The sequence below is a fragment of the Eucalyptus grandis genome, chromosome 6, assembly GCF_016545825.1.
Source record: "Eucalyptus grandis isolate ANBG69807.140 chromosome 6, ASM1654582v1, whole genome shotgun sequence".
Taxonomy (NCBI): Eukaryota; Viridiplantae; Streptophyta; class Magnoliopsida; order Myrtales; family Myrtaceae; genus Eucalyptus; species Eucalyptus grandis.
The window spans coordinates 12029544-12044000 of NC_052617.1; the positions used below are offsets into that span (position 1 = coordinate 12029544).

Sequence of the window (14457 nt, forward strand, 5' to 3'; positions counted from 1 at the left end):
CATAATCCTAGCTGTTCAATCACTCCAACTTGCTAAAACAGATCATCGATTCATATACATCTGTCACCCCTATAGAAATTGAACTGTTGATTTGCACGTACCCAAGAATTCCACACGAAATCGCCTACCTCGCTGACGTGGCCGGGGCGCTGTCCTTTTTCCCGAACACAACAAATTCCCCAGCCACCACGAGGATAACGAGATGATGAAGATAAAAACCCCACCTTAATGGCGGCCTAACCCGCACGGAAACCCAATCGATTCTTTAATAATTGGAATCACCCTCACTCGCTTTGTCTCTCTCTCGCGCCGAATGCGACGTCGTACAGCCACGTAAACGGGCGCTAAAGTGGGGGGCGGACCCGAAATCCCAAAGTCAAATCCGCCTCAACCCGAGCTTGAAATCCGGCCCGCCACGGCGTTAAACTCGTGACGGGCACACCTCCCCTCCTTCTCCCAACTGCCTGCTCGCCTCGGGAGCTCGCGCAAGCGGCGCGTAATTACCATTTTGCCATCGCCGTCGTCGTCGTCGTCGTCGTGTCCTTACTTCTTCCGATTTCCACAAGCCCTCACTCGAAAAACGTCTCTCTCTCTCTCTCTCGCTTCTTTCTCTCTCTAAAGCTTCTCTCTCCACCGGCCCTCTCCGCCGCGCAATTCCGGCTCCGGCGACTCGCCGACGCTCCTCGTCGCCGATCGCGCTCCTTCGCTCAATGTGACAGGACCTCTCTCGTCGGGGAGTTTCGTCGGTTTTTTTCTCCCTGGGGGCCAGTACCGGCGGGGAACAGAGATGGCGATCGCCGACCGGCAGAAGCCGAAGGGGTTCCGCCTGTGCCCGTTCTGGCAGTCGACCAGCGTGAACACGTCGTCCTCCTCGTCCTCCACGCAGAACCTCCACACCAGCAATGCCTACCACGACCGGGACCTGGGCCAGGCCGCCGGCCGCCGCCCGGCGGACGGAGGATCGCGCGCGCGGCCCGGCGGCGGCGGCGGCGTCGGCTCGTCGTCCGGCACGGTGTCCTCGGTGGCCAGATCGCTCCTCCCCGCCCGGCGCCGGCTCCGGCTTGATCCGGCGAATAGCCTCTACTTTCCCTGTGAGATGTCGTTGACTTTTTATTCTTCGGTTTGTTGGGCTGTCGGTTAAAATAATTCGGTACAGCGGAGAGTTTTACTTTTTTATTCAAGTTTTCTGTGGTTGGTTCATTCCGGTTTGTTCCTTTGTTTGACCATTCCATTTTGCTCTGGCACGTAAAGTTTACATTTTTAAGATTATCTCTCATTCAAGGTGCCCTGCATTCCATACGTTTTCCACGAAAAAAAGTGGAATAGAAGAGCCTTCGGACTCTGTGCGTGCGTCACAGAGAGAGAGAGAGAGAGAGAGAGGGAGGGAGGGTCTTGGGATTTTATCATGTTGAGGTCGGGGCTATGGTTCAGCTTGATTTCTTTATTCTTTTTCTCGGTGTTATACTCGTTCATTCGCTCCCGTTGCTTTCGGAAGCAAAAATTGAGCAAGCTTCTTTTTTTGGGGCATAGCAAAAAGGAAAAGAAAGCTTTTTGAATGATGCGCTGTACAGTGGCAAAACGAGGAGATTTCATATGTTTATGATCACCAAGGCGTTGAATATATGCATTTATCTTATCTTGTACATGCATGGATTTGTTTCCCCGAGCTATATGTGTTACGTTTTCTCATGGAGACTTATCGTAATTATACTTCCCGACCCTTTTCAGATGAACCGGGGAAACAGGTGAGAAGCGCGGTCAGATTGAAAAACACGAGCAGGTCACATGTAGCTTTCAAGGTAAAATGACTCTACAGGAACATGTACATTAAGTTTGAGGACTAACTTTGGACTCATAAAGTAATTTTTGTGCCGAGCTCAATGATAACTGGAATTTTTTTTTTTTTTTGTTGCATTGAGTATGTAAAACATAATTAAATTACTCAATACTAATGAATCCCACTACCAAGTTCGAGTAGGATGATCTTTCTTTGAAGAGATTTTACGAAAATGTAATTGTTGGTGGAGAGTTGCTGCTGTAGAAATTTTAATATTATGCGGAATAGACTTAAAAAGCTATTTTTTCCAATTGTGATTGGCGGTCTTGTGGAGTTACCACCCTTTATGTGGTTGGAAGGAAATTTAGGTGAACTAAGGAAAACATTAGGTGATAGAATTGTAGGGCTTTAATTGCTAATACTTCTCTGGATAATAGTGAAATGTAGAACATGGGGTTAGAATGTAATTTTGCTGAATCTCAACTGAACTTAGTAATCTTGCTTTTGGACATCAGGTCTGTTTATAACCTAATTGCTTGTTCTTAATTAGTTCCAAACCACTGCACCAAAAAGCTGTTATATGCGTCCTCCTGGTGGTACGCTTGCTCCTGGTGAAAGCATTATAGCTACAGGTAATAATTTTTTCTTTTTTTTTTTCTTTTTGGCCTTTTACTACATGCCATGAATTCATCACTTCTTTCAAAATAACTTGCATTTAACACGGAATGAGGATATGACTTACTCTATGTTTGAATATATGCCAATATATTTTTGTGAACTTTTTGTCCAGCTTCTATTGATACCTCTGTTGTTTCCTTTGAATATGTACTGCAGTCTTCAAGTTTGTGGAGCAGCCAGAGAATAATGAAAAGCAAGTGGACCAAAAGAGCAAGGTGAAATTCAAGATAATGAGCCTGAAAGTCAAAGCAGGGATAGACTATGTGCCTGAACTGGTAAATAAATTGCTCTACATCACAAATTAATAGCTATATTAGTGTCCCTCCCCCCTTCTCTATACGATAGACTTAATGAATGATCTGTGCGAGTGAATTTTATATGAGGAGTTTTCAGCGAACTGTCTTGGATCTGACGTTGTTCCTTTTCCTATTTGCATTCCTGATAACCTCCTCTGTTTGCACTTACGACATATCTAACTGGTTTTGCAATATCTGAAATGAAATTATGCTCTGATAGTACTTGTTTTGGGAGGAGCAAGTGCATAGTGTTTCCTGTCAGTTGCTGTCTAAGTGCTAAATGATAAAGGAAAAATTTATGTTTATGAACTACTTTTCCCTGTTAATACCACACAAATTGTGGGAGAGAAAACAAGATGGATGACACAGGCATCTGCTGATTGACAATGTGTTCATCTATTGCTTGTTCCATGATAGTATTTGGCTGCTCTCTGGCTGGGCATAATTAGGAATGGGATGATCGACCCTCTAGTTTATATAGTTAAGGTGATGATGGCATTTCTTCCAATTTCTTTTCTCCAGAATATCTCTGTTCGATGTGCTTCTTGGGGAGTTCTTGTCACTGCTAGTTGTTATTGAGTTAGGTTTGCAATGTCCTGGACCTTTGCCGTCTTTCAAAATAAGCTGACTAGATAGATAATCAACTCTTAGATAAAGTGCCTTTCACTGACTCATATTCGACAAATTTCTTGCAGTTTGATGAACAAAAGGATCAAGTGACAGTGGAGCGAATTTTACGTGTTGTCTTTTTAGATGTCGAGCGCCCCAGTCCTGTAAGTTGACCAGCTTGCTTGATTGTGAGTTGTGTGACCTGCTCCACTTGTTGATTGCCATAGACGGCCGATGCCAACACTTGAGTGTTTTTTTTTCCTTTGTAGGCAATGGAAAAACTGAATCGGCAGTTGGCAGAAGCTGAGGCTGCTCTTGAAACTCGCAAGAAACCTCCTTCAGTAGAAACAGGAGCTCAAGTTGTGGGAGATGGTCTTGTAATAGATGAATGGGTAAATATTCTCATTAACTCACGGTTGCTTTACATGCATTTAAGCATGCCTTATCTGAAAGCGTGCTTTAACTCTTTTAACCTCCTATTATCTCAGAAGGAGCGGAGGGAGAAGTATCTGGCTCGACAACAAGTCGAAGCTGTAGGAACAGCATAAAAGTCATTTGATCTTGCTTGAAAGATCATCTTGGTCCAAATTGGAAAATGTCAAATCAACCTCTCCATTGCACAGGCTTGATGGGTGGTAACTGAAACTAAGGAAGGGGGTGATCTGGCTTAAGGGGCATCATGTAGAGAAAGAGTGGCTTCTAGGATGCCTCCAGTGATGGCTTTGTAAAATTATTGAACAGAAGGATGCAAAGTCGGGGATATCAGAGTTTGGGCTGTGGTTACTTCCATTGGATTTTGCTGTGTCACGAAGAATAATAATGTCAGAATATATCGGAAAATGTATGTAGGTGTTTTTTTCCTCTGGATTTGATTCTAGAATCTAGGTTAGATATTGTGTGTGTATTTAATGGCTCATGTTCCTTTTGAAATTTTACCGTCACATATACATTTTTCCACCTGTCTCGAGTTGTTATTTCCTCCGTCACATATACATTTTTCCACCTTTCTCGAATTGTCATTTCCTTCGTATAGCAATGACAAGTAAGAATGCAGCTTAATTTTTCTGAAGCGATGGTAGCGAATTTGTAATATCTGTGTGGATGTCAGTTCAGGTGTGAAATGGCTTGTACACTGATTGAAGTATATATCACTGTCATTTGATGAATCGTTCAATAGTAAAACCAGGTATTGTCGGTAGCCTTGTCAGTTGTTTGTGTTTGTGGGCCCCATGGACGCCAGCCATCGGATTCATCGCGCAAGTGGTGAGATCGAGTTTATGGACGAAAGCAGGGCGGTCATGGTTTTGCATTAGGAATGCTTGATGCTTCTTGAAGCGGAAGACAAATTCTTGTCCTTTCGTGTACTCATTGCATCGACCGCTCGGGCCCTTTTTCCCGTGGATTTCTTGCTCCGGGATCAGCCGTTTACATTGACAAGCGAAGAAAGAGAGGTACGGGGGGGACCCTGGAAAATGGTACAATAATTTTAGCATTCCGAAGACGGCTTTCCGACTTTCTTTATCGAAGTGGAAAAGACCTTTGGAGGGATGCGACAACATGGGGGTAGAAGGGATACCGATTCAGTGTCCATGTACGCTGAATTCCGCCATCTGTCGCTGTTCCAGCGACAGTGAGATCGTCCCACACTAGCTGCCAGGCTCCAGCTCACGCGCGGCTCGAATGGTCAGCACTCAAAACTTGATTCGAATTCGAAGTCGATCCATTAGTACTTTTGCTTCTCAAACTTGACTCAGATTAAAAATCAAGATACTCAGACCATGGCTTCAATCCAATCCCCTTGTAAGTAAAGCTCAAACCTGGACTCTTGTAAGGCCAAATATTATGTAATAAGAGTTTCTCTTGTCGTTTTTTATAATTCTAGGAACGTCTATAAGATACTAATGAAAGCTTGAGCTGTGAACTAACAAGTTCAAATTTTGATTTCACAAGATATTTGAATAGTAGTATACGAACTCAACAAGATGCTTAACTAACTTGTACTCCAGCTCAATTCGACGGGATACTCCAATAATTCAAACTCAAGCTCGATTTGCAATTAAGTGAGTCGATATCAAAGAAGAGCCATCGAGCTGCACCCGAGCCATTTGTGGATAGCTCGACTCAGTTTGACTCCAATCCGCGCCCTCAATTTCGTCTTCTAAAAGAGTGCAAAACTGAGGCCAGGGGCATAACACCTCTGAACGCCCACACTCTCTCTGTGCCCCCACGATAGCTGGTTTTTTAGCCGCCAATGGTATTGACAGAGCTGGGTCCTTTCCCATCACTTTTTAGTCCCACCACTCGTGCTTTTCCATCATGGAACCTACCTATTTATCTGCAACAACGATCGCCTACCTCACTCATATCCTCTTAATCACGCAGCCCACCCACATAAACAAAAAGGGCACGAGACAGATGTCTCATGCGAATCCTAGATCGTCTGTTCTCAAACAGAACTTGAGAGCATCCGTTGGATCGGCAAAGGCGCAAGTGAAAGCAATGAGTCTCGGTCCGGCCGCGTTGGATGCATCGAAGTCAGAGGCTGGAAACAGCGCGATGAGTGCTAATGAGAGGAGTGTGGCTGCGGAGGAACCGCTGAGGACGGTGCTTTATCTCAGCTTCTGGGGACCCTATACATAGTGCAAGAACGATCTTGCGCATCGATACGATTTATATACTTGCAAGCTTTGTCTCTGCATCATTATCTTGATGCATGTACTTGATGATGTACCGGGAGATTGTAAATAGTTGGTGCTTTGATTATAGCTACTATTGAACTTGTGAGTCGTGAGCTATATTCCTAGACTTTACTGTGAAATTAAAGCTTGTAGGAGTGGAGAGAGAGAGAGAGAGAGAGAGAGAGAGAGAGAGATGGCGAGGAGGGAGGGGAGCAACTGATGAAGCAAGGGTTGCTGGTACAAACACCTTCATTTTCCTCGTGATCATGGCGAGGTTCATGCGGTTTCAACTTAAGGGTCGTTTCCCTCTTCCTCATGTACACATGTATCCATAAGCATATATTACTTTTTGAGCGACCAGTCAATCCTTCTGACAGTATACAACACTACAGACCACAGATTGGTGATAGATAGAAGCATGGTCTGCTATCTTTTATGAAAGCATCCTCCCCCTCGTGGACTAAGATTTTGGCTTATGACTGAATGGTGAAGATTTTACAACCAGGTAGTGTAAGTGATATCGTTATGGGGTGTAAAAGTTCAAACACGTTGCCTTCGACATCGAGTAATTCATATGAACGCACCGCCAAAAAACTAATAGGTGAAGAAACAGGATGAAAGAATTGTAACTAACATGTTCAAAGAAAAAGAAGAGCAAAATCATGGGAAAGGAAAGCTACCGTCACTATGGAATCACGCGACTCATGATAGCTTGAGTTCGTAGTCCTAGATCACTGACAACCACTCTAATTTTTCATTGTATGTGGAGCATTTTTAACTTGTTAAACAGTCATGGTTCAAGATTATCATTATGAATATTATTATATATTGTACGCATATAATCCCCTTGAAGAGATGCAAATTTTAGGCCTTTTCTGCATGTCGTGAGACCTTGGACATGTGAAATCGTCAGGAGCTTTATGAGCTATCATATGGCTGATGATGATTATCGCTGTCGACAATGAATTCCTGCTGGCCGTCTAATTGCCCAGAACAACTTCGCTAGAACATCCCTCTAGCTGCTAGAAAAGGGAGAAGCAAAGAGAAGGAAAAGAGAGGTTAAACTACAGAAACAGAGGGGGGAAAAAGAGAGTGAACTAGAAAATCAGAAACATGTACTGTACATAATGGTCCGAATAATGGCCGGCCGGAGAGTCCGTAAAACACATTTAAAGAACCAAACGAATGACGAACGACCGATCCAATCTCTCTCTCTCTCTCTCGCTCTCTCATACATTGTGCGGCAAGGAAAAGTTCTGCGACCCAAAAATCTGATGACCGCTATTCTGGACAAAGACGGCCATGCCGCACTTGCTGCTGTTGAAGCCCTCCCACAATGGGAAGCTCACGGTCCCCGAGACCGTCTTCTTGGCCGAAACGTCCTTGACGGCACAGAGCTTCTCCAGCCGCCGGACGACGAAGTCATTGGACAACACTCGGTCCTTGTTCTCGCCCTTGGGGATGTCGGTGACCAGCCCGCTCTCGTAGAGCGCCACCATGATATTGACGCCTTGGCTGTCGACTTTGCTCCTGAGTGCTCCGGCGAGGGTGACTTGCAAGGTGTCCGGGGATGGCCTCTGGAACGTTGCCTTGCATATGTACACGAAAGAGATGGCTTGCGTGTCAGTCGAAGAAGTCAACGACGGAGAGAAAGAGAGACTTTGACATCAAGTTTCAGTACCTTCAATATTTATAGTGCCGCTAATAAGACAAGATCTTCGCAAAATCGCCAATAAAGTCAATGACACATTATTAGACCTTTTTACTAGGTATTCTTTACTTCCATCAGATGATTGGTGACAATTTTCTATTAAATCGAGAAAGAATCCAATACTTTAATATAGGAATCTCAACTTATTTCAAGTAAAGCAACCATCGAGAACTTTTTCTTGAATTTGGTAATTCCATCATTTTTATATCTTTATGTCGTCGTCGTCATTATATATATATATATATGACTTAGTGGTACTATAAAGCTTAGGGGAATCTTATCATTGGTTGAAGTCCAAATCATTTGTGATTGTTGGTATGATGATATACGACTGTCCAACAGGAGAAAACACTTTTGATGGACTCAGCTATTTACTCATCTAAAGTTGATCTTTCTCACCATAAAAAGATAAAAAGAATTGATTGTGTTGTTAGTAGAGATGACATGGGTGGTTGGTAGTCAATTATTCATATAAAGTATTCACAAATCTAACAAAAAAATAGATTTTAAATTAATTAAGATCTTTCTTTTGTCATGTAAAAATTTATGCCTGCAAGACGTTGAAACCTACATAATTGATATGTAAAGAACGAGTATTTCTAATGAATGGTATGCAACCTTCCATGTGATTACTCAATACGTAAAACTTACCCACAAAATGTTGCCCAATCTATAAATCATGAGATATCCGAAAAGAAAGAGCATGCAGACCTTGAACGTCAGAGCGGGGAATCGAGGCGCGGAGGCGATGGCGGAGAGGAGACCCTCCTGATCCGTGCCGACGCACTGGGCCCGCCCCTGGACCACCGCCTGCGGCGTGAACATGGTGTCCAGCCGCAGCGCCTCCACGTACGCCTTCTGCCGGACGGTGCTCCGGCTGGACCCGAACGGGTCCTTCCACCCCACGTAGTCCCAGTAGTCCACGTGGTGCGCCAGCACGATCACCGGCGCCTCCAGCTCGAAGTCCCCCCGCCCCAGCCTCGATATCAGCACCTCCGCCTCCGGCGAGGTGGCGCAGCCCTGCGACGAGAACAGCTCCACCAGCACGGCGCCTCCCCTCCTCTGCTCCTCGGCCGACATGTCGGCCGTGGCCACTTGCTTCTCGTGCACGGCTCTCCTCGAGGACGTGCCGAAGCAGGCGAAGAGATGGGGCGCCATGGTTCTTCGCCTCCTCGTCGCCTGAATAAACAACGGTGGCGGGTGGCGGCGGATGCGATTAAAAAGACCTGTATAAGAGATTGTTAAAATGGATTATGGAACGGGAGATGAGATGGTACGTGCTAATTGGAACGAAGAGAACGAAAGGAAGGAGAGAAAGCTCGAGAGGAGGAGGTTGGGAATGGGGGGCGAGGAGAGAGAGGCGGCGAAGAAGATGGTAATTGGGGACAAAAAAGATACGGGGGCTTTCGAGTTCGTGAGTTAGCAATGGCTTGTTGATTCTTCTTTCGGTTTGACTATTATTGAACGTGTTTACTGGTCAGGACAGGTAATGAATGATGCAAGGGCCGTTGTTGTGGGCCTTTTATGTTGTCTAACGCGACGTGGTCGCCCCCACGTTGTTTCGGATAAAAAGAGGTGGAACGGGATGAAGGAGACCCTAAATCAAATTTGCACCCGCCTGCGGTGTCTAACATGGGAGCCGAATTTTTTAAATACATTTGATCTTTTTTTCTTCTGTCAATTTAAGTTTTGAATCAAATTTTTTAATATGATATCAAAATCAATATTATGCCTTTCGGATATGTGTCTACCTCTCAAATTTATTAGGGGTGATCGGTTTTAGGATGGGTAGGTTCCATCATAAAATCAGAAACTGCTCGTTAATTGAACAATTTTCACAAAATGAGAATTGAGAACCGTCCAGTGATTTCTAGACCCATTTGATCATGTCCCCGAGTAAGTATAGAACTCATCGGGAGAGGCAGAGAAGGGGTAGGGAGGGGCGGAGGAAGAAGGGAAGGGCGGGCGTGGGTCGTTGGATGGGCCGGAGTAGAGGCAGGAGAGGCTGAGACGGGGTGAGGATGAGTATGGCGACGAGGAGGTGGAGTGGGACGGTGGGAGTGGAGGCATGGTGGTGGAGGGTGAGGGGAGAGAGGGAAAGCGAGAGGCGGGGAGGGCGAGCACAGGTTGTCAGATGGTGTGGAGCAGAGGTGGGAGAGGGCGAGACCAGGGGGCGAGGATGAGTGTGGCAACGACGAGGTGGAGTGGCAATGGGAGTGCAGGCATGGTGGTGGAGGGTGAGAGGAGACAGAGGGAGAGCAAGAGAGAGAGATAGCATACCTTGGGGAGCGTGAGAGTTTGTGGAGGACCTGAAAAGACATAATGTGCGGAGGATCAGAGAGTTTTTAGGGTTTTTGAAATGCTTAACGTAAAAATCGAATATGTATAAGCACTAATTGGACCGATACTCACTAATTTTAGTAAATTAAAATCAGATACCGGACTGGTCTCCATGAGAATCATCAATTTTGGGCTAGTTCGATCAGGATTCAAGTGGTTTCCGATTTTTTTGCAAACCCTAAAATTACATATGCTTCTAATTCGATATGCATGTAAAATGAGGCATTGAAATATTATTTTACGTCGATTGATAATGTTATATGTGCTCTTTATATACATGTGATCTACTTCACCTATCAGTTTAAGTCTTTTTAGGTTGTACTTTCTAACATTATGTATGTAATGATCTCGTCTGTCAAGAGTGATAATTGTTCATCTAGAATAATGAAAGGGAGCAGAAATGGACCAGTTCGCACATCAAACAGAAAACCATGTGAAAATCAGTATGGAATGAGAAAGAATCACCTCTAAGAACCTCTTCGAAAAAGTGAGTTAATCGACCAAGTTAATCTTAGGATAACTCTTGGGAACCTCCTAAGAAAAGTGAGTAAATTGATAGAGTTAGTCTAGGATGTCATGGGCTTCGGCCGTCTTTAAAAGTAGAATTGGTTTGTTTAGCAAGCAATTCTTTTCTTGGGCATGCTCGATCAATTTTTGATAGTTCAATATTTTCTTTTTAATCATGAGCAGTTCTAAACGAGGAACTCCTGTGTTAAAGCAGAATGGGTCGCTGAGCTGAGGCTGTACTGCCCTTGCTGCTCACGTGCAGGACCAACCGAGAAACGTGATATGTTATTTCTCTTGCGGGTTCGACTCTTGACAGAGATTTTCTCCACGTGAATGAAACAAAACCAGTCTTATGTTCAAGGACATGCTTTGCATTTGAGATGAGTTTGGTGGACGGATATTCCGTAGGGAGCAGTGCGCCTCTTTGGCTTCTGGAGACTGTCTGCGAAGTTCAGGAAACGAAGACGGCCACATGTTTGATGCTGTCTCTTTCTGCCGGATATTAAGAGCGATTTCTCATCCTCTAATTGCCGTCAGGAATTCGTAGTCATTTGATTGCCTTCCTTCATCTCAAGCGGTTCGAATCTTTTGGCAACTCTGTACTGACGATGAATCGCTTGATTAGCTCCATCGATCAAGAGAGAGGACTGATAAGAAAATTCTCACGAGTCTTTATCCTTGAAAAATTGATTACTGTCCTGAATGCTGTGACCGCCGTGCTGGAGGTTGAGCAACCGCAGTCGATGGTTCGGGGTGCTTCTTCGGTGCAATGTTGGTACTGTGCTCCCGGCTGTGTGACCGGCAAAAGCTAGTTGGTTTATGTATTTTGGTTTTCACAATAGTACAGTTCGTTGTAAAAGATTCTTGATTACAGTGTAATGTCAAGGCTTTCTATATCATGATTTTTGTTTTAGATCTAATTCAAACACAATATGCTTATTGAACTAATTAAATTAGGGATGATGATTTTCCGGCGTGACACGATACAACATGAAATTAGTGGATTTAAGTTTTATATTATGAGTGTTTATATCATTATCGTCTCTATCCTTTCGACATGATTAATAAATGAGCCGCCTTAAGTTTCAACTTGTGTTATCCGACAATAGACCCTGTCTAATCCATTTTATTAGATGTGTTATCAAGTTATCAACCTGATTAATGACCTAATCTAGGCTAACCCTATTCAAACTAAATTAGCTCTATTCCCTTTTATTATTTTACCGCTCGTGACTATAATGCAAGTGTATATGAACACAAATGGTTGTCATACTATAAGTTGGATGCCAAACACCGGTCCATGCTCACCCCCTAGGTGAATCAGGTGAGACTGGCCATAATTCAACGCTTAAGAGATTTTCTCATCTCAATTCAATGGCTCAGACTTGCAGGGACAATGTTCCAACATTGTTCCAAGAAGTTCCCAGATGATTCAACAGATGGAGTGGAGCCTGCAGACATTTTGTACCGCAACTTTGCAGTAAAAGACAATGGCATCTCCAGTCTCGTCCCTCCAGACATTCATTCCCTGGTCACCAATCTCCGGCGGTCGGACACAGACAAAAACCGCCAGCCCACCTGGCGAAATCCTACTGATGAACCACCGCGGTTCGGTGACCGCGCCACGTTTCTCGCGATAAAGCGGGCCACACCACGGTCATCCTGCAACGGTGCATGACGACGACCTGTTTCGTCCTTCGCCTCCCGGTGCACCGCCCACGCCCTGCGAAAACTCCAGACACCATGTCACGTGCTTCCCTCTGCACTCGCAGTATCGATCTCGGGTCCACCCCGTGGCTCGTGCCCACGCCGGACCACCTGCACTCCCTCCTCAGCTCCATATTATCTCTTCATCATCCACATACCAATCCGAAATTCTGGGTAGAACGCTTTTGGCACTTCGGCTCCTCCGACTGCCTCAAATTTCCATACCCTACTTGATAAGCCGAGGTCGAGCTGTCGACAATGCTTGAAGGGAAAGCGGTGATCGGCGAGACGGACATGCTTCAGGCCATGCAGCGGTGCGCGCTGGATTTGGCTTCCAAGGCTCTCGATGACTACGACGTCACGGAAGCCACTGACATTGCCCGCTTCATCAAGCAGGTACCGACGAACGACGAAAGGGTCTTCCGTTGCGCGCGTCTGTAGAATCACTAGCGTCGAATTATTCTGCAATATTACAATCGCGAAGCGCTGATGTTTGGAGGAACTTGTGTATGCAGGAGTTCGACAGGACGTACGGGCCCGCGTGGCAGTGCATAGTGGGGACGGACTTCGGGTCGTTCGTGACGCACCGGTTCGGGTGTTTCATCTACTTCTGCATCGGAAGCCTGGCGATCGTGTTGTTCAGGGGTTCTGCTGGAGCGGAGGCACCTGATGCGAACCAGTTCGTGACCAGCTTAGAGAGCGTCAAAGCTTAGCTTTGGGCATTTTCTATTCTTTTTTTCCCTTTGTGTACCCTGACGCTTCTAGTGTCGTTAGTGGAAATAGTCGAAATGTTGCTCCTGTGTCTCGTCTTCATCCACAACATTTGTTGATATCCATCAAGAACGTCGGCAAGATTGTATGACCATTCTGGGTTCGGAGCATAAGAGGATGCTCATCTAAGTTCCACGTTATAAGTCCTTAGCGAAAAGCTAAAAACAATGGAAGGAGTAAGTAGACCTCGCGATCCTTATTCTTAGGGTATCAAGATGCCGCGTGTTTTATCCCGTCAGTACTTAGTGGTGAGATGTCAGTGGTGTCAATCCTGTTTTCAGTCCAGGATGGGACCGGACCGGTTCGAGGTTGGTTCTAGAGAGAACCGGTTCAATTTTCAGTTCCAAGACCGAACTGCCGGTCGTACCGGGTTCTGGGGTAGAACTGGTTTTTCACCCAGAACACAAGTACTATCACACCTACGAACAGAGACGAACGTTTCAATAGAATGCCTACGATTGGCTATGAACTAGTCACAGTACCGAATCACCATCACAAGATCCAAGAACGGCTGTTCCGGAGGAGGCGGCGGCGCACCAGATCATGCCGGCGAGTGAGTTTGCACGGCCAGGGGCGGTGCGCTTTATCGGCTTCTCTTATTTTGTGTTTAACTTTTTTTTTCCTATTGTCTAATTGGGGTGTGAGTTGAAAGATTTATGCGAAGTGAGAGCTTATCAGCAAAAGGGCACTAGTGAAATCTAGTACAGATTCTATGTTCTTTTTTCGTGGAAAGATAGATATTTATGAACACGATAGTGGTGGAGCGAGGCTAAAACGGCGAAGAGGAAGCAAGGCTCAAAATCTATGCTTTGGCCTGTTTGGAGCCGACGATTCCAAAACCGACCGATTGAGAGTCATGGGTTTGATTTTCGGCTCTAGATCTATATGTGTTTCACAATTTCACATGGAACCCATCATGTCTACGAGATATGTGTATCTTTCTATAGTATCCTCGTAACAAAAATTTTGTTGAATGAGAGAGTCAAGGTGCAAAAGAAAACATATATACTATAATTATACTATAATTGCAAAGTATTCAATGCTATGACAAAAATATATATTATATTTTAGCACAAAGTTGATATGGTAAATCCAATAAATTACATTATTCACGCGATATTTTAATGCTACTTAAAGACTTGATATGATAGAATATGAATTTAAATGCAAATGTATACTCACGATGCCTAATGCCCAACTCATTCACACATGTATATGTTGTTGTAATTTTATAAATTCACTACCACGTAGTTAGTTTTTCTTTCATTATGAATTGATATAAAAATTGAAAATTCTATACAATGCTAAAAAGCCAACTCTTTAGCATCTTATAGTATAGATAGCAATTCTATCTAAATAACACATGCATGTGAAAATTTTAAA

General features: G+C 44.6%; 3 protein-coding genes across 3 annotated transcripts; 2 read left to right on the forward strand and 1 right to left on the reverse strand.

Annotated features, from left to right (window-relative positions):
• Positions 1-434: 434 nt before the first annotated feature.
• Positions 435-4429, forward strand: LOC104448393 (vesicle-associated protein 4-1). The gene is made up of 7 exons (XM_010062192.3): positions 435-1091; positions 1729-1799; positions 2328-2409; positions 2612-2730; positions 3447-3524; positions 3630-3752; positions 3849-4429. Exons 1-7 carry the CDS (start codon positions 788-790, stop codon positions 3906-3908), a joined length of 837 nt encoding a protein of 278 aa, XP_010060494.1. The 5' UTR covers positions 435-787; the 3' UTR covers positions 3909-4429.
• A 2784-nt stretch (positions 4430-7213) lies between these two features.
• Positions 7214-9144, reverse strand: LOC104448399. The gene is made up of 2 exons (XM_010062198.3): positions 8461-9144; positions 7214-7627 (listed from the first exon to the last, which is right to left on the reverse strand). The coding sequence occupies exons 1-2, from the start codon at positions 8905-8907 to the stop codon at positions 7268-7270; spliced, it is 807 nt and encodes a 268-aa protein (XP_010060500.2). The 5' UTR covers positions 8908-9144; the 3' UTR covers positions 7214-7267.
• Positions 9145-12341: 3197 nt separating this feature from the next.
• On the forward strand, positions 12342-13103 carry LOC104448397 (dynein light chain 2, cytoplasmic). Its single transcript, XM_010062197.3, has 2 exons — positions 12342-12699; positions 12819-13103. Exons 1-2 carry the CDS (start codon positions 12562-12564, stop codon positions 13014-13016), a joined length of 336 nt encoding a protein of 111 aa, XP_010060499.1. The 5' UTR covers positions 12342-12561; the 3' UTR covers positions 13017-13103.
• The last annotated feature ends 1354 nt before the right edge of the window (positions 13104-14457 follow it).